Raw genomic sequence first — 20,041 nt, 5'->3', positions numbered from 1 at the left:
TCTCGGAGTGAGGCTGTCTTAAAATGGTTGGGTATTCGTGGAATGATGTGGGGCCAGGTCCTTCCTGAATTTCACTATTTTTCCAGAATTGACAGGCCCCCAGATGTTCTAGTTTTACAGGCAGGGGGCAATGATTTAGGGGTGCGGGCTGCCAGGGATCTGGTGAGGGATATCAAATTTGATATTTTGCGCCTGCTACGGGATTTTCCCGGCTGCATTATTGTGTGGTCAGATATTGTGGCAAGAAAAGTGTGGCGGTTCGCCCGCTCCGTAGGCAGGGTGAACAAAGCCAGAATTAAGTTGAATAGGGAGGTTGGGAGGTTTGTGGCCCGGCTCGGGGGCATAGTAGTTCGACACAGGGAGCTGGAGGATCAGTCTGTTCGCTATTGGCGAGACGACGGTGTTCACTTAAATGCAGTGGGCATAGATATATGGTCCTTGGATCTTCAGGAGGGTGTGGCAAGGGCGTTGCAGGTGTGGAGGGATTCGCTTGAATGAGGTTTTCAATCAAGCTCACGTGGCGGTTCAAGGGGTCTTTGGGTGTCAGTACAAATTTTACATGGTCACAGGAGTAGTGGGGCCCATCTAAGGATGGCGCTTACATTTGTTAGCGGTGGTTCTCCCAGGAGATAAATCCCCTGGGGGAGGGGAATATGGAAGTAGTTGTGTTGTCCGAGTGTCCTCGAGCCTGTTGGGGTACAGCTGAGGATATAGACCGTTTACAGTTATAAAGTGTGCCTTTTTTAAGACACCCAAAGACCTCTTGCTGTTGTACATTATTTTGTTATTAAGGGTATGTGTTAAATTTTTTCATGTTTTTTGTTATTTATTATTTGGTTAATAAAATTGGCTGCTGTGGCCTTATAAAACCCATGTCACGCAGTCTGTGTCTTTAATTTAATGGTAAGACCCAAGGTTGACGAATCCTTTAGTCATGTGACTTACAGTGCACAATAACACACAACAATGTAAATAAAGCCTTCAATGTAAAAAGTAATTTAACTGTTTTGTGTTGACAGTCTTATTATGGAAAAGTGTACCTATTCTTATAGGACCCGTTCTTCTCTCTATGGGCTTCTCCAGGCTGGGATGTTCCACAATACAGATGAATTCTGCCCCCTGGTCTCTGAGGAGTGATGGGGTGAATCTCAGATATGATTGACAGAACATAGTCTTATCTTTCTGCACCATTACCCTATTAGATGCCCAGTAAATATCATTAAAGGATGGTGCCATAACGGGTTGTAAGTCGGTTCCATGTTCCTTCCTAAACCAGCTCACTTTTAGATAATCTACGGGACATCCCAAGATATCACAGGTCATAGAGTCCTCTATATCTTCTTTCAGGTTCGGAACCATGATCTCTGCAACTTGTGGACGGGGCAGATCTGAAAACAAAAGTTATTTAGAAGATGTGTTAGTCACAATGTATTTTACGGTATACACTGTATATCCTTTTACAAAGTATTAAGAGATTGTAGTTGTGGTGTTTGATTTAGATATTGATAGTGGGAAAGTTAGTGGACCAAACATGCCTACTGGAAGAGCAGGCTGCAATGTTAGCAGTGGGATCAACAGAGTGTCAAGCAAACATTACCACACACTGACCTAAGAATAAAAACATATGAATATATGAATATATATATATATATATATATACACACATACTGCACATACATATATACACACACACTAATATATATATATTATGTATAATTTTTTAATCTGTCTTGAAATCTTCAATTGGTGAATGTAGCTAACCAAAAGGCATCTGTTTTTGTCTACATTTTAACAATCATTGATTCTTTAACACCTGTTACACATTTGTGCTCGTATTTTCTGGTGTGTCAGTGTGCATTGCATTGCGCTTGCCCACAGGCTAAAAAAAAAATGATACCTGCCACATTTTTTTTTACAGCATACTCAAGACAATGCATGTTTCCTTTATATATTTTGTCTTGTGCTGAGAGCAGGGGCGTACCTACAGGGGTCACAATTGCGACCCGGCCACATGCTCCAGGGGGCCCATGCTGACTCCCCTGTGCACCTGGATAGAAGGGACGGCAGTATATAGATAAACTGATCCCCCTCCATTTTCCTCCTGCAGCCAATGAATGTCAGATTCTCCTCCTCTCTCTCCCACAAGCATTCAGAGGCTGCAGGAGGAAAATTAAGGGGATTGGTTCCTCCATATGCTGCCCTTGCTGCCTCTCCTGTCCAGCTTCTTTCTGCTGCCACAAGGGCCCCTGTGCTCTATCCTGACCCCCCCATGCTCTCTCCTGCCCCCTCCCTCATCTCCTGCAGCTTTGCCGTGTTCCCCCATCCCCTCCTCTGCCGGTTGTTGCATGGGATGTGTCAGGATAGAATGCGGGGAAGGGGCTGGTAAATGTGTCATTTACGGCTCCTTCATTGTCTGAATGAATTGGTGACTAATTACTGACTCTGTCCATGTACTACTAAAGCTTAGTAAACTGTGTTCACTACGCTTCAGTTTGTGAATGAACAGGAAGCCCTGTACAAAGCTATTCCTGTCCATTCATTCTGTGCTGAGGTTGCAGAGATGAAGATTAAGGACTGTGTGCTCAATCTCCTTTATCTGTCTCAAAAGTGGAACATCAGAGGGTTCCGTTTAGACCCTCGATATCTCACCAAAGCCCCCCCAACGGGGGCTTGTAAAAAGAAATGTAAAAAATAATATTGTAAAAAAAATAAAATACAATGGTAAAAATAATTTAAAAATAAAATAAACAACTACTGAAACCAGTGGCGATACTACTAGGGTTGCAAAGGTCACCCTTACGACCGAACCCTGTCACTCTGTCACCAGGCTTGGAGGAAATGGCTTTGGCTAGGGGTCAGGGGGGTCCTTCATGGTTTCTTGCACCAGGACCCTGAAGGTTCTAGTTATGCCTCCAGCTGAGGGGCAGGTGTTGCTGACTTAAACTTGTATGCATGTTGGGGTGCAGCTGAAAATAAATGCAGACAGATTCAATGAGGGGCATTTATTAAATAATGCTAAACAGTTACATCGTGAGACAGACTTTTCATCAAGGTGTTATGCCCCGTACACACGGTCGGACATTGATCGGACATTCCGACCACAAAATCTATGGATTTTTTCAGACGGATGTTGGCTCAAACTTATCTTGCATACACATGGTCACACAAAGTTGTCGGAAAATCCGATCGTTCTGAACGCGGTGACGTAAAACACGTACGTCGGGACTATAAACGGGGCAGTAGCCAATAGCTTTCATCTCTTTATTTATTCTGAACATGCATGGCACTTTGTGCGTCAGATTTGTGTACACACGATCGGAAATTCCGACAACGGATTTTGTTGGCGGAAAATTTTATAGCAAGCTCTCAAACTTTGTGTGTTGGAAAATCCGATGGAAAATGTGTGATGGAGCCCACACACGGTCGGAATTTCCGACAGCAAGGTCCTATCACACATTTTCCGTCGGAAAATCCGACCGTGTGTACGGGGCATTAGAGTCAGTCTAGCGCCTTACAAGGCTGTTTGATGTGCATTGTTTTTACACACTTTGTCTCCATCTGCCTCCTTGAAAAAAATTGATTTTTTCTACATCTTGCCTGTAAAATCCATTTCTTGGAGTACATCACAGGAGCTGGTTGTTATAATAATAAAGTTTTGGGTTATACGTCACCTTTAGGTGAATGGACACTGGTAGATCAATCAGATCAATCAAACAGGAAGTCCTCCCTTATATAACCCCTCCTACATAGGAAGTACCTCAGCCTTGTAGCAAGCAATACATTTCCCAGACAAAAGGGGAGGGACCTCTATGTCCTGTGATGTACTCAAAGAAATGTATTTTACAGGTAAGATGTAGAAAAAAATCAAATTTTCTTTATCGTAAATCATAGGATATTATAATAACTATTTGGGACATCCCAAAGCAATACCCTTGATGGGAGGGAGGCACCATCACAGAAACTGCCACCAGAGAAGGACCTACTCTGCTGTTTGTAATACGCTGAGACCAAAGGTTTTGACATCCACCTGGTAAAAACCCTGTGGGTGTATAAACCAAAGACCAAATAGTGATCTTGCAAACCTGGGCCACTGACACCTGATGGCCCAAGAAACTCCCTCACACACCCGGTAGAGAATCTCTCCCCAGACAAAATGGGATTTTGCCCTTTAAATCATAGGCATCGATGATAAACTCACAGATCCACTGCTAAATATTCGACCTGGATGCCGCCCTCCCTTCCGGGGCTGTTCTGGCAGCAAAAACCAGGATTCCTGACCTGTTCTGACAACTCAAGTAGATCCTGATCGCCTGAACTACCTCTAGAGTATGTAGTGATCTTTCTCCTGCAGACTGTGGATTAGGAAAAAAAGGGAAGGCAAGAAACTGCCCTGATTCAAGTGAAAACTAGAAACCACTCTATGCAATAAAGATGGATGAGGACGCAACATCACCATATCATGATGCAAGACCAAGAAGTTTGCTCCTTGCATGAAAGAGCTGCCACTTGGTGAAGTGATAGCAACCAAAGAAGCCACCTTCCGAGATAAAGGACTAACAGTCTCCCAATTGGTTCAAAAAGTGGCCTCTGCAAGGACAGTCAGGAGCAAATTCAAGTCCCAAGGACACAAGAAGAGCCTGACAGGTGGGACTGTCTACATTACACACTGTATGAAGTATGGATCAAGGAGTGAGAAACAACGGCCTCAGGAGAAAAATGGTAGGGATGAAATCTGACCCTTAACGGTACTTAAGGCCAATCTCCTTTCCCCCACCGGGAGAAAAGAAAAATGTGTTTACATTTATCAACATTAAACCTCATTCGCCACACAGTTGCCCAATAAGACAGTGCATTGAGGTGGGCTTGTAAGTTGGAGACATCCCTTAAGGACGTTATTCCATTGCATAGCTTAGTGTCATCTGCAAGCACTGAAATGGTACTTTTAATCCCAGACCCTATATCATTTATAAAGATATTAAAGTCCAGCCCCGGACTTGGAGCTTTGTGAACCCTCAGGAGCTGTGGCCAGCCCGAAGGGCAGAATCACAAAAAAGAAAGGCGACTTTCTACTGCAATTGCAGAAATCTTTCAGCCTGAAAAAAAAAAGCCACATGAAGATATGCATTCATTAATGACTATGGACCCTGAAATCTACCTCTTGCAGAGAAGTCATCACTGAATAGACCGAGCCTATCTGAAACAGAAGGATGCCCAGCGGCTTGAGATCTTAAAGGGGTTATATGGGTTTTTTTTTTTAAATAACAAACATGTTATACTGTACTTCCCTCCACTGTGCAGTTCGTTTTGCACAGAGTCCCTCGGCGGCTGTCTCAGCTCTTCCCCGCAATTGCTAACCTCCCTCTGGGAAGCTCTATCCCGAGAGGGTTAGCTTGCGGGCCCGCTACCTGTCATACACGCTGCGTTCGTAGACACAGCGTGTATGACTTGGTCCCGCCCCCTGGTGTGATTGACAGCAGCACGAGCCAATGGCTGCGCTGCTATCAATCTATCCTATCTATCCAATCAACGGTCAGACTCCGTGGAGAATGCATCCAATGCAGCCTCTATGCTGCTTCAGAACAGCGAAAAAATAAGCTCCTGCAGACCAAATGCACACTATTCTAGAGACATATGGAGTAGGAGCACACAATCTCATCCACGGCTTGGTGCTATTAAGACATGTTCTAGAGCGGTGCACTAACGCACCAGACCCATGTGAGTTTTAAAAGATTTAATGCAAACAAAGCCCTATTATAGGGTACTCACATGGGTCTGGTGCGTTATTAGTGCTAGCAGCTGTCATCACACTATTACAAGATAGGGGATCTTTGATTTGGTAGCTCGCAAGACCTTTACTACTATTCAGAGCTCCAAGAGTACATGTATCACATCAGTGACCACCACCCTACAGACACTGGCAAAAAACGGAGGTACTTCCTGTGTAGGAGGGGTTATATAGGGGAGCGCTTCCTGTTTGATTGATCTGATTGATCTACCAGTGTCCATTTACCTATAGGTGGCGTATAACCCAAATAGTTATTATAATAACCGGCTCTGTGTCCTGTGATGCATGATAAAGAAAGAAGACCACTGTGCTTATAACCTGTTTGATAATATGGGTGGTGAGTAGGGATGAGCCAAACACCCCCCGGTTCGGTTCGCTTCCAGAACATGCGAACAGGCAAAAAATTTGTTCGAACACGCGAACACCGTTAAAGTCTATGGGGCACGAACATGAATAATCAAAAGTGCTCATTTTAAAGTCTTATATGCAAGTTATTGTCATAAAAAGTGTTTGGGGACCTGGGTCCTGCCCCAGGGGATATGTATCAATGCAATAAGAAGTTTTAAAAACAGATTTTTTTTGGAAGCAGTGATTTTAATAATGCCTAAAGGGAAACAATAAAAGTGTAATATTCCTTTAAATTTCCTACCTGGGGGTGTCTATAGTATGCCTGTAAAGGGGCGCATGTTTCCCATGTTTAGAACAGTCTGACAGCAAAATGACATTTCTAAAGGAAAAAAAGTCATGTAAAACTACTATCGCTACTATCACTACTAACTACTGTAAAACTACTATCGATAGTGCCGGCTATAATGAATTGTCGGTCCGGCAATACACATAAAGGTTCATTGATAAACACGGCATGGAATTTCCCCACAGGGGAACCCTGAAGCAAAATGTAAAAAAAAAATGCGTGGGGGTCCCCCTAAATTCCATACCATTCAGGTCTGGTATTGATATTAAGGGGAACCCCGTGCCAAAATTTAAAAAAAATGACGTGGGGGTCCCCCTCAAAATCCATCCCAGACCCTTTAGGTCTGGGATGGATTTTAAGGGGAACCCCGCGCCAAATTAGAAAAAAAAATGGAGTGGGGTCCCCCCAAAAATCCATACCAGACCCTTATCCGAGCATGCAACCTGGCAGGCTGCAGGAAAAGAGGGGGGGACGAGAGAGCGCCCCCCCTCCTGAACCATACCAGGCCACATGCCCTCAACATTGGGAGGGTGCTTTGGGGTAGTCCCACAAAGCACCTTGTCCCCATGTTGATGGCGAGAAGGGCCTCATCCCCACAACCCTTGCCCGGTGGTTGTGGGGGTCTGCGAGCAGGGGGCTTATCAGAATCTGGAAGCCCCCTTTAACAAGGGGACCCCCAGATCCTGGCCCCCCTTGTGTGAATTGGTAATGGGGTACAAATGTACCCATACCATTTAAAAAAAAGTGTCAAAAAGGTTAAAAAACACAAGAGACGGTTTTTGACAAGTCCTTTATTAATTTCTTTTTCTTTCTGCTTCTTCTTCCATTTTCTTTTTTCTGGTCTTTCTTTGGTGTTCTTCTTCCTCCATCTTCTTCTTCTCCATCTTCTTCTCTATCTTCTTCTTCCTCCGCTCTTCTCGTCCCGCATCTTCCTCCGGCTTCTTCTCCGCTCCGTCCGCACGATCCGCCTCAGTGGGAGTCTTCCGCTGTGTGACGCTTCGGTTCTTCTGACACTTCTTATATAACGAAAGGTGGGGCCACCCGGTGACCCCATCCTCCCCTGATGCACGGGGACTTCACGGGGACTTCCCTCTGGCTTTCCCCGTGTTGTCAGAGGGGGGCGGGGTCACCCGGTTACGTTGCGGCGAGTGTGGGGTATACTCAGGGTGTTAGTGGTCCCACTTATACGGCAGGCCACACCCTGGATTGGGTTTCATATGGTGGGCTCCTACTTAAGTTTTTCCCATCCTGTGAGATGATTTGGAGCGACCATTATTTAATCTGGTTTACCCATGATGTAAAAATGAATAAAAAGGAACCTCATATTCCTAATAGAAACATCCCTGTAAAAATAATAAGGAATATATCCAGTGTCTGCAGATGATTTTGGCAGACTTTGTGAACAATATAGATAATCTAAGCTTTTTTAAATCTGAGTCGGTTCCTGAAAAAATTGATTTTTTTCAACGCTGCTATTATAAAAACCCTTGATTTCCTATCTCCTTTAAAAAATCTCTATAATAAGGGAACCTGAGAAAAATCAGTTTTGGTTCTCTCAGGAGACAAGCGAATTAATATGCCAAAGTAGGGCTGCTGAAAGAGCATGGAGAAAATCTCCAAATGAATCATCAAAATTAAATTACCGTATATGGCTAAGTTAAAAAAATACAAGAAAGGCATCAGAAATGCCAAGAAAGAATTTTTCACAAGCAAAATAAAAAATGCATCTAACTCATCGGCGGAGCTCTTCAGGGTGGCCAGGCGATTGGCTAATCCCATGTAGCTTCGGCCTTGGTACTTCTGGATCTGTCGGCAGCTTTTGATGCCATTGACCACTCTATACTCGTGGATAGGTTGAAGATGGTGGCGGGAATGGATGGTATAGCTCTGGCATGGGTATCCTCGTTCCTGCGAGACAGGGTTCAGAGGAAAAAGTTTGGACCATTTTACTCCTCCGATAGTCCCCTGTCTTGCGGGGTCCCACAAGGATCGGCTTTATCTCTGATCCTTTTTAACATCTATATGAGGCCGCTGCTGTACATCATTTGCCATCACAATCTCCTGTTCCATTTCTATGCTGACGACACCCAGATCTACTTCAAATTATCCAAGAAAGGGGAGGATTAGGTCATGCTGGCCTCCTGTCTGGAGGAAATCCAATCCTGGATGGGTGCCAATTATCTAAAGCTAAATGGCACCAAAACTGAATGTATCATCTTCAGTAACAAGGTGTATTCCAACTTGTTTCTGTCATGACCGGAATCTTTCAAACCTTTTCCGATTTCGGCCATTCAGGTCAGGGACCTGGGTGTCATCTTTGACTCTAGGTTGAACCTGCGCCCTCAGGTAAATCAGGTGGTGAGTTCATGTCACTTCTTTTTTTTTTTTTTTTTTTTAAGGATCTATGGGTGTATGCCATCCAGGTGCTTTATTTTTTTTTTTTTGTTGTTGTATAAAGTTTTTTATTGAAAATATAAACAACAGTAATAGAAGAACAGGTGAAACATGAATGCGGATGCAGCTGCTGGCAATAACATGCGTATTTAAAGACATCAATGTCTCGAGTGGTCTCTCAAGGCATACATGTCATAACATAGCACACATATACATCTGTGTATGCCAGTAGATATATCTTTACTATTTACTATATATCAGAGATCAATAGATAATTGAGGTTGGGTGTAATGACCAACGACTATCTGATATGATGATACTGTTGGGTGTAGTGAAAGGGGGGGGGGGAGTGGGATGAAGGGGGCAGGGGTGGGATTTCCCTTCGTTCCTGCCACAGCTCTCTCAAATCCTTCAGATCAGGACCTTTTTGTAATCGTCTGTGGTGACGAAAAATAGCCAGAAGGACCATGTTTTAGTGAACTTGGTGGGGTGTCCTTTGACTGATGTATTAGCTCTTCCATTTCCGCCGAGTTTTGTATACGCTTAAAACAGTCCGTTATAGAAGGCGGGTCAGGGGAGCACCATTTGAAAGGAATGCACATCTTAGCTGCGTTTACCATGTGCATGGCAAGGGAATAAAGTAGGCATGTGTTGGGGTTGTCAAGTGGTGGAGCATGAATTGTGCTGAAGTGTAGTCCAGTGTGTACGTGGTGATTTGGGTAATAAGCTTGTGAACTTCCTGTCAGAAGGGTTGGAGTTTCGTGCATGACCACCAGATATGTAAGAGCGAACCCGTCTCTGTCTTGCACCTCCAGCATTGCTGAGAGAGCGAGGGGTGAATGTGATGCAGTTTGAGGGGAGTTCTGTACCATCTGGAAAGTACTTTGAAGGCATTCTCTTGTGTCTGTATGTTTACCGTTCCCTTATGGATGTGGGTGTATGTTTTCTCACTCTAACTCAGTAAGATCAATTGATAGTTCCTGTTCCCATTTCTGGTTGGTCCAGTGTAATTTGGGCTTTTGGTCTGAGAACAGCAGGGCGTAGGTAAAAGAAATCAGGTGACTCTGGGGTTCTTCTGGGGTACATACGTCCAGAAGGGGAACAAGTCTGTGGACATTTTAGTGGCTAATTCGGATTGGGAGAGAAGGTGGCCGTTGTCAAAGAAATGTTCAGCTCTGATATGTGGATATGGCCAACCATCTTTCAGAAATGATGTATGCATCCCTGGTGTAAACTCTGGGTTATGTTTTAATAGTGTCATTGGACCCAGGCTCGAGGAGATTTTGTGTTTGCCACACGCAGCTCGAAAGGAGAGAAGTGTCAGGTTAATAAGTGGGTGGAGCTTACAGTCTGGGGGGGTGTGTTGTGGGGAAATCCATGGAAGTTATGCTAGTGGGAGTGTGGACAGTGAGTGTTCTAGTTGAACCCAGTCTTTATACTTTGAATGTATGTTCCAGTCTATGATTCTAGCGTGGTCGCTAGCTTGTTGATATTTCCGCATATCTGGGAGACCTATGCCTCCATTAAGTTTGGGAGCGGTGAGGCTCGCATATCTTAGTCTCGGGTGTAGTTTATCCCAAATAAATTCTGTGCAGGCTTTCCAGTAGGTTGAGAAGAAGGCAGGTGGAAGTTTAATTGGGACCATTTGTAAGAGGTATAAAATCCTAGGCAAGGACATTCATTTTAATGATGGCAGCCCTACCAAACCAGGAAAAGAGACCAGAAGACCATTTCTTTAAGTCCCATATTATTTTTTTTGTAATAGTATGACATGGTTCGAGGCATATAGGTCAGTTAGGGATACCGGGAGTTGAATGCCCAGGTAGGTGATTGCGCGGTTGTTCCATGTAGATGGTAAGTTAGTTTGGCATTGCTTACAGGTGTCAGGGGATAGCATGACATTCAGAGCACTGAATTTTGTAAAATTAATTTGAAGGTTGGTCAAGGTCTTAAAAGTGATGAAATCTTTCAGTAGATTTGGGAGTGTCGTGAGCAGTTCTGTGAGAAAAAGGAGGATATCATCCGCAGAGGCTGCTAGTTTGTAGGTGCGATGTTTAATGTCTATGCCCTTGACATTTGGGTTAGCTCTGAGACGTCTAAGTAATGGTTCAAGGGTAAGGACGAAGATTAGAGGGGGGGGGCAGCCCTGGCGGGTTCCGTTCGAGACAGAGAAGGCATCTGACAGGTGGACGTTTATGCGGACTCTGTCATGCAGTCCCAGGCCACCCTGTCGAATGCCTTCTCTGCGTCGAGGGAGAGCATGAATCCCTGGTTGTGGTTAGAAGTGAGCCAGTGATGGACGTTGATAGCTTTAAGAGTATTGTCTCTCGCTTCTCTGCCTGGAATGAAGCCGACTTGGTCAAGATCGACCAGTTGGGGGAGGTGGGGGAGAAGCCGATTCGCTTACGTTTTGGTGTACCATTTGAGATCCACATTGAGCAATGAACTTGGTCTGTAACTGGTGACCATTGTGGGGTCTTTTCCTGTTTTGGGGATAACTGCGATGTGGGCAGTTAGTAGATCTCGCAGGGGTACCATGAAATTTGAGAATGACTGTTTGGAATTTCAAAAGAAATTGAAAACTGTACTTTTTTGTACAAGCTTTTGTAGTCACCTAATTTTTAATTTGGGTGTGATGGACAGACTCCCTGGCTTTTATTCTGTATCTTGCTATGCTGGTTTGTTGGTTCTCTTATAGGGCGTACACACGGTCGGACTTTGTTCGGACATTCCGACAACAAAATCCTAGGATTTTTTCCGACGGATGTTGGCTCAAACTTGTCTTGCATACACATGGTCACACAAAGTTGTCAGAAAATCCGATCGTTCTGAACGCGGTGACGTAAAACACCTACCTTGGGACTATAAACGGGGCAGTGGCCAATAGCTTTCATCTCTTTATTTATTCTGAGCATGCGTGGCACTTTGTCCGTTGAATTTGTGTACACATGATCGGAATTTCCGACAACGGATTTTGTTGTCGGAAAATTTTATCTCCTGCTCTCCAACTTTGTGTGTCGGAAAATCCGATGGAAAATGTCCGATGGAGCCCACACATGGTCGGAACATTTTCCATCAGAAAATCCGACCGTATGTACGGGGCATAAAGGTTTTTTAATGCATTGAGGCCTTCGGGTAAAACTGCATAGGTTAAGCATTTAAATAAATAAATGTAGCGCCAGCAATTTTGCGTGTTAATATAATGTAATGTTAGTTTATAAACAGTATTATAATTTAGTATGTGGCACCATCTAGTGGCCAAATTGTGGAATGGACTCTATTTTATTTTCCTATTTTAAAGAACGTGAGAAAATATGACAGGAAGTGACTGTTTATTTACTTTTCACAATAACCTGCCTACCCACAATGCTGAGTGATTTACCCAGCAAGACTCAGTACTGAAATGCATGCTGGGTAGGCTATAAAAAGGCTTCATGCGGCCATCTTAGCTCTCTTCTGGATGCGTGGCCTGCCTGTGAGGACCTGTGCGGAGGTGTTCCAGAGAGCGCGGCCTACACCTACTGCGGAGCGGCACAATCAGCGACCCTGCTGTGCACCAGTGAGCTGTAGAGACGCTGGGACAGAACTGAGAAGGATCCAGAGACGACTGTCGGAGCCATCAGAGGGTCCCGGTCCATCTTGCAGAGCGGAGCGGTGTAACGGCGCCGGCCGGCGGGAACCAAGACCCAGTGCACTGGAGCGGAGCTGTCCTGCTACACAGACCTGGTTGGGTGAGAGGGCTGTTGCCCAAAGTTTTCCTAATGCACTTTTACACACCTGATTCTGTAACACAGTGTGCTGGGACCTGTAGTTCCACACAAGGGATCTTAAGGAACTAAAGACTGAGTTTCAAACAGGCCTCAAGCCTACCCTTTCCTATACTTCTAGCACTGTGTTACATGAAGTTAATTGCATCGGAGACAGCTGCAGGTTACTACACTACAAGGATAATTTTCAACATCCACTTTACATAACCCTGGTTTATTTAACCGTTGGGATTACAATTTATAATTCATAAATAGCTAGCAGAGGACAGAAGAAAGAAAAGACTGTCTCTTTCATTGCAGGGCCTTGCATCCTATTTCTGGTTAATAGAGAGTTTACACTGTAAAGCAGGGGGAGCTCTCTGGGGATTGCATTTGTGCTTTTATTTATTGACATTTTCTTCTTGTGGTTACAAGGGCGCACTGGAAGTAGGAAGGTGCCCAGAATTAAGGTATTTCCCATTCTGGAATTAGTCCCACTTGGAGACGCACTTCCAGAGACCAGTTAATATAATTTTATGTGTACAACCTATTGTGTATATTTACTGGGCTGTTGCGCTACGTTTGTGTGACAGTACCAATATTGTAATACTACTTTTATACTGATTCCAGTAAAAATTACGTTCCTGGTTAAGTACAACTTGTTTGGAGTGTTGTTCCTTTTCCAGCAGGTGGAACATCGGATACCCAGGTAATAACGAAGGTATAGTGTATATTGTGAGGTTATCCTTTACTATTAGCTTCACATTAACACTTCACCACAGCTGTGTCAAGGGGATTGAGTCAAGTCATTGGGGGTGTAAAAGCAGAGTACAGGCCCAATCAAAATATCAGCAGCTCCTTCGGGGGTTAGTGCTACATAAATAAATCAAGCGGAGTTCCACACCAATTTCGAATGCCCTGTACACACGGTCGGATTTTCCGATGGAAATTGTTGTCGGAAATTCAGACCGTGTGTAGGCTCCATCACACATTTTCCATCGGAATTTCCGACACACAAAGTTTGAGAGCATGCTATAAAATTTTCCGACAACAAATCCGTTGTCGGAAATTCCGATCGTGTGTACACAAATCCGACGCACAAAGTGCCACGCATGCTCAGAATAAATAAAGAGATGAAAGCTATTGGCTACTGCCCCGTTTATAGTCCCGACGTACGTGTTATACGTCACCGCGTTCAGAATGATCGGATTTTCCGACAACTTTGTGACCGTGTGTATGCAAGACAAGTTTGAGCCAACATCCGTCGGAAAAAATCCATGGGTTTTGTTGTCGGAATGTCCGATCAATGTCCGACTGTGTGTACAGGGCATAACTTATCATTAAACGAATTCTTGCAGCATAATCAGTGAGCAATGGAATTTTTTTTTTTTTCTGAAAGGTTACCTGGATATTCCAGTTTCCAATTGAGCTTTCTGTCTCCTGCGGATATGTCCGTCATATGTGGCAGTGCACTGTCTCCTGGGAGCTATGTGTCATAATTCCCAGGAGTCAGTGTGGATGGCCACCGCTAGTTAACGTGATTTTCCGAAACCGGAAGTGATGCAATGACGCGTGACGTTTATCTTTGTTGCCATCACAACAGGGCGGGCACTGCTGACGCCCATTGTGATGGGAACGTCAGAAGTGTACGGCGATGCGAGCCGTACACACTGCGCATGAGTGAGAACGGGTCATATAAATAATAGTATTTAAAAAACGATATTCCTCCCAAAAAAAATAGTTTTTTTATAGTTGGAACTCCGCTTTAATTACACAGGTTCTGTGCTAATTAAATGCAGATAAAGCACTAAGTGAGTTTAATTACCACCTTAATCAGCCACAGAACCCATGTAATTAATATGTGCTCGGGTTTAAAGGGATGAGGTGGCAACCCTAGCCCGGGGTGCCAGATGTGCTAGCTACGCCACTGACAGGCAGGATCATTTTAGTTCTGTAGGAACCTGTCTGTTGAATGTTACTGTAAAGCACGTGAAAACAAGAATTACACTTACACACCCACATATACAGTGGAACCTTGGATTACGAGCATAATCCGTTCTAGGAGAATGCTTGTAATCCAAAGCACTTGCATATCAAAGCGAGTTTCCCCACAGAAGTCAATGGAAACAAAGATAATTCATTCCGCATTGACTTCTATTGCATGCAATACTGCATGTGGCCAGAGGTGGGGGGGCGCCGGAGAGCCTCGGAAATATGCGGGGACAGCTTGGCTGAACTCGGAAAAGCTCAAAAACACTCGGGAACGGAGCATTTATGAGTGTTTCTGAGTATTTTAGAACGGCTACGAACCATTCCGAGTGTCACCGCCGCCCCTGCACCTCTGGCCAAATGTGGTACCGCACACCGCATTGGCTTGAATCCTGCTCGTTTTGCGAGACAACACTCGCTAACCGAGTCAGGATTTAAAAAAAAAAAAAAAGTTGCTTGTCTTTCAAAACACTCATTAACCGCATTATTCGTAAACCAAGGTTCCACTGTAATTGAAATGCTAAACTCTGGGAAAATATGAGCCTTGACCTTCTATTCTGTCTAGGGGATGAACAATTTAAAGCAACTATTCTTACCTAATTCCTTCTTCTCGCAGGCTTCCTCCCAACAGCATGACCAGTCCTCTGAAGCCATTTGTCTTTGTTACTCTGTCAGTTGCAGGCACTCTGTCATCACATAGACGCCCAGGGCCCACTTACAACCCAGATCATCAGGGAGAGTGTCAGCTGCCCGAGGGAGCAAGGAATAAGGAAAGTATAGGTGCTTTTTTTGTTCCTCCCCCTTACAAGATGAGCATTTAACCCCTGTAAGGCTGGTGAAACCCCACTACAAGGGTCATTGTCCCCCCCCCCAACTTTGGTTTTATGAAAATTCAGGATTAAAATGAATAGTAAGAAGCAGTATGGAACTGAAAGTTTTTTTCTTTTTGGTTTCGATTAACCCTTTTACTGCCACCAAAGTAGGTTATATATCTGCAGCAATAAGGGGTTTTACACGCACTTCAAGCTGCTACAGTATGTAAATCTGACTGGCAACACTGGGTTCTCTCTGCCATGTTTCCCAAGCTCTGCACTTGCATCGGTGGCCCAGGGACAGGCATGGCAGGTGCCAGGTGGGGGGGGGGGGGATCAGTGAACATCCATTCACTGATCTCCCCTTCCTACTAATTACCTGGAAACAACGTGTAAAACATCACTTCTGGGTCCAGCTGTCACTTTCCCCGGTCGGCATGCTCGATGGACCTCATACACATTATCATGTGCAAAACATCTCTGTTTTGCACATGATTGGATGATGGAAATCAGCAGAGCTTTACCACATTCCCTAAACTCTGGGAAAAAGAAGTGCAACTGCACTTGCAATGTACACTGTTTGCCTTTAGTAGATCAACCCCTCTGTGTTGTGTTGCTCTCTCTGCATGCATGTCAATACATCTACTTTTTTCAGTTTAGATTCAGCAGTCAATGTCATTGAAACCCTATGAGGGAAATTTACTAAGACTGGAGCAGGGAGAGTCTGGAGCGGTTGTACAAGGCAACCAATCAGCTTCTAGGTTTTGTTGTCAACGTTAAAAAGGGGTTGTAAAGGCAGAAGTTTTTTTTTATCTTAATGCATTTTATGCATTAAGATAAAAAACCTTTTGTGTGTAGCCGCCACCCCAGCACCCCCCTAATACTTACCTGAGCCCTATCTCTTTCCAGCAATGTCCACGAATGTCTAAGCTGTCCAGGACACTCCTCCTGATTGGCTGAGACACAGCAGCGATGCCATTGGCTCCCGCAACTGTCAATCAAAGTCAGTCAGCCAATCAGGGGAGAGAGGGGGCGGGGGGTGGGTTGGGGCTCCGTGTCTGAATGGACGCACAGAGCTGTGACTCGGCTTGGGTGCCCCCATAGCAAGCTGCTGACTGTAGGGACACTCGATAGTTGCCAGGAGCAGCGAAGAGGGACCCGAGAAGAGGAGGATCTGGGTTGCTCTGTGCAAAATCCCTGCACAGAGGAGGTAAATATAACATGTTTATTATTTTATTTTTTAATTTCAAAAGAGACTTTGCAATCACTTTAATTTAGTAAGCTGATGTGAGAAGCTGCCCCCTATGAGTTTAGATTTTGCTCTCAGTGGCTTCAATAGCCATTGAAAATATATTTTTCCTTTACTTTCTGGGTGGTCACTGAGACAGGAAGTGAGCACAATCTTGCCAAAGGGGGGAGGAAAGTAATAAAATATATTTAAAGTGGAGCGGGGAAGAGTGTCAAGTCTTTATTGCCCCAAAATGTAAATTGAAGCCCCACAGGTCCATATTCAACTTTATTCCTATGAAGATTAGGAGGGCAATTCAAACAGTAACCAACACACTCTAACGAAGGGGGTGTTTTTGGACCCCCAAAACGCATTGGATTTTCTTCGGATTGTCCCCCTACTTTTATTGGAATAAAGTTGTAATCTTGACTACTTAGCAGTGATGTGGCATTTAAATTTCCATCCTTGTTACATTACACCACACATCAAAGAGACTTTGGAGATCCTCTGTGGTATAGAAGCCATCTGCCTGGGAATCAGATCACCTTCATTGACATCAATACCTTACCATATCAATACCAATAAGATAACCTTACAGGTTCAGGGCTATTTTTCCACTTTCCTCCACTAGGGTTTTATGACTGTCATTTCCTGCTTGGAGATCTAATACCCCGTACACACGATCGGACTTTCCGCCAACAAAGCCGTGGATTTTTGTTCGAAGGACGTTGGCTCAAACTTGTCTTGCATACACACGGTCACACAAATGTTGGCCCAAAATTCCGAACGTGGGAACGCGGTGACGTACAAGACGTACGACGAGCCGAGAAAAAGGAAGTTCAATAACCAGTGCGGCTCCTTCTGCTTGATTCCGAGCATGCGTGAGCTTTTGTGCGACGGACTTATGAACACACGATCTGACTTTCCGACAGCAAAGTTATGTTGGCTGAAAATTTGAGAACCTGCTCTCAAACATTTGTTGGGGGAAATTCCGACAGCAAATGTCCGATGGAGCATACACACGGTTAGACTTTCCGACAACAAGCTCACATCCAGCATTTCCCGTCGGGACCGTGTGTACACGGCATAAGGATACATTTACACAGAAATGGCAAAAAAAACAAACAAATTGTGTGGAGTTAGATTTGTTAATTCTGACTTCACTGCAGACTGTGAGCTTCTCACAATGTACCAGGGGCATAACTACAATTGCTGGCTTCCCCTCTTCCCTCTCCCCCTGGCTGCTGCAGGGAATGTGTTAGGATTAAAAGCAGGGAAGGGGCTGGTAAATATGTAATTTACCAGCCCTTTCTCTTTCTGAATGGACAGAGTCAGTGATCGGCACTGATCACTGACTCTGTTCATTCATAACTGAATGATAGTAAACTGTACAAAGCTATTCCTCTCCATTCATTCTGTGCAGGTGAAGCTGCAGAGTTGGAGATTGAGGTCTGTGTGCTCAATCTCCTTTCTCTATCTCAAAGGTGGAAAATCAGAGGTCGGTTTAGACCCCTGATATCTCATCACGGCCCCCCAATGGGGCTCCTAAAAGAATTGTAAAAAATAATAAAAAAAGAAATTGTAAAATCAAAAAAAAAAAGGGAAAAAAAATAAAAAACAAAAAAAAAAAACTACTGACACCAGTGGCGGAACTATCAGGGTGCTTTCACACTGAGGCGTCGGCGGTGGTAAAGTAGTTTTTTCAGAGGTTTTCGGCCGCTAGCGGGGTGCTTTTTACCCCCGCTAGCAGGCGAAAAATGGTTAAAACCACCCGCAAAGCGCTGATTTGCCGGCAGTTCGGCAGCGCTGCCCATTCATTTCAATGGGCAGGAGCAGTGGAGGAGTGGTGTATACAACGCTCCTTCACCGCTCCAAAGATGCTGCTTGCAAGAGTTTTTTTAACGTCCTGCCAGCGCATCACCTCAGTGTGAACGCACTCGGGTTTTCACACTGAGACTGCAGGGGAGCCGTTTTTCAGGTGCTTTACAGGCTCGATTTTTAGCCCAAAAGCGCCTGAAAAATGCCTCAGTGTGAAAGGGGTCTCAGGGTTGCACCTACGACTGGGCCCTGACGTTCCGCCACTAGGCTCGGAGAGAATGGTTCATGGTTTCTTGCACAGGGGCCCTGAAGGTTCTAGTTACACCTCTGCAGTGTGCATTAGAAGCTGCAGCAAGTCAGATAGAGCCCGTCTCATTTCCTGGCTGGAGAACATCCAGCTTTTATCTATCCCTCAGCATAATATGTGAGCTAGAATAAACAGATACTAAATTCAGTGGCAGCTGGTTCTCAATCTTTTTTTTTTTTGGGGGGGGGGTTGTGCTGGCAAACACCCGCCCAGCCCCCCCCGAAGACGGACTCCCTGGCCAATCAGGGCTTCCTGATTGGCCGGGGGAGGATCAGAAGGACAATAGCGAATATTAATTTGCTATTGTCACACAAGTGGATGGGCTCGGCGCCACGAGCCCACCCTTTTTTGAAGCCAATTAAGGCCTCAGGCTTTAATCATGTGCTTCAAAAAAAAGAAAACCCCCATTGGAATTCATGCGTCCGGTGCCCTGCATGTAGATTAGGGGGCCGGCGTATGGATAGGAGGGGGCGGTGCCCCTGCGCCCTGCATTACGAGCCGCCACTGACTACATTTTCATTTAAAATATTTTTCCATTTCAAATTTTATTGATACCTCGAATGACAGTATCTATGTATGCTCTTTGATACCTGTTCTTCCTTACCTCTTATAGTCAGTGTTCTGGTCTCCGGTTCATCCATAGATTTGTGTTTCCATGTTACATAGACTTTGCTCTGCAGATCATTAAACACTTTCATAGGAATGCTGCAAACACTGGTGACATCATGTGTGAGATCTTCATATTTTTTAGAGTTGTTGTTGCATGGTATTTTGGACTTTTTATCTGCATATTCATATGTCCATTCTATTTCAATATTTTCTGGGTAAAACTTCTGTAGATTGAGGGTGAAGAGAACACGAGAGGAATCCCCCATAGTGATCTCTATAGGCTCCACCATCTGGGGTTTAGCTGGAATACACAAACAGCATCTTACAGCACATTAAACTCAGCATCACAATGTAATATATTGCAGCTTACCAGTTCTTGGATAGGGCAACTACATTTGTTTTCTTTTTTGAGGCTTTTTTTTCTTTATTTTATACCTGATGCCTGCTGATCCTGCCAGTAACACAGTTCCTGTACTGGGGAAACTGCGCTCCCCTTCTGTACTGTATTTATGGAGGCACATTGTTGTCCCCTTAGGACAGGAAGTGTGTAAGGACTACAGTGCTCCTCCCCCTCTCCTCATCTCCATAGCACGGGTAGACCAAAGGGAGCAAATAAGAGAAGTCCATTTTTAGGGCTTACATACAATTTAATAGTGTAT

At 44.5% G+C, this 20,041-nt stretch overlaps 1 protein-coding gene across 4 annotated transcripts in view; it reads right to left on the bottom strand.

Annotated features, from left to right (window-relative positions):
* Window positions 1-20,041, bottom strand: part of LOC141148571 (uncharacterized) — a 112,122-nt gene that overhangs the window by 15,638 nt on the left and 76,443 nt on the right. For all 4 annotated transcript variants that reach the window (XM_073636133.1, XM_073636131.1, XM_073636130.1 and 1 more), the window contains 2 exons: window positions 19,378-19,683; window positions 1,041-1,388 (listed from right to left, as the gene is read on the bottom strand). In XM_073636133.1, the coding sequence (XP_073492234.1) occupies window positions 1,041-1,388; window positions 19,378-19,683 (654 nt within the window). The remainder of the gene's footprint in view (window positions 1-1,040; window positions 1,389-19,377; window positions 19,684-20,041) is intronic.

The sequence above is a fragment of the Aquarana catesbeiana genome, linkage group LG06, assembly GCF_042186555.1.
Source record: "Aquarana catesbeiana isolate 2022-GZ linkage group LG06, ASM4218655v1, whole genome shotgun sequence".
In the NCBI taxonomy this organism is placed as follows: domain Eukaryota; kingdom Metazoa; phylum Chordata; class Amphibia; order Anura; family Ranidae; genus Aquarana; species Aquarana catesbeiana.
This window is presented reverse-complemented; position numbering and strand designations above follow the sequence as displayed.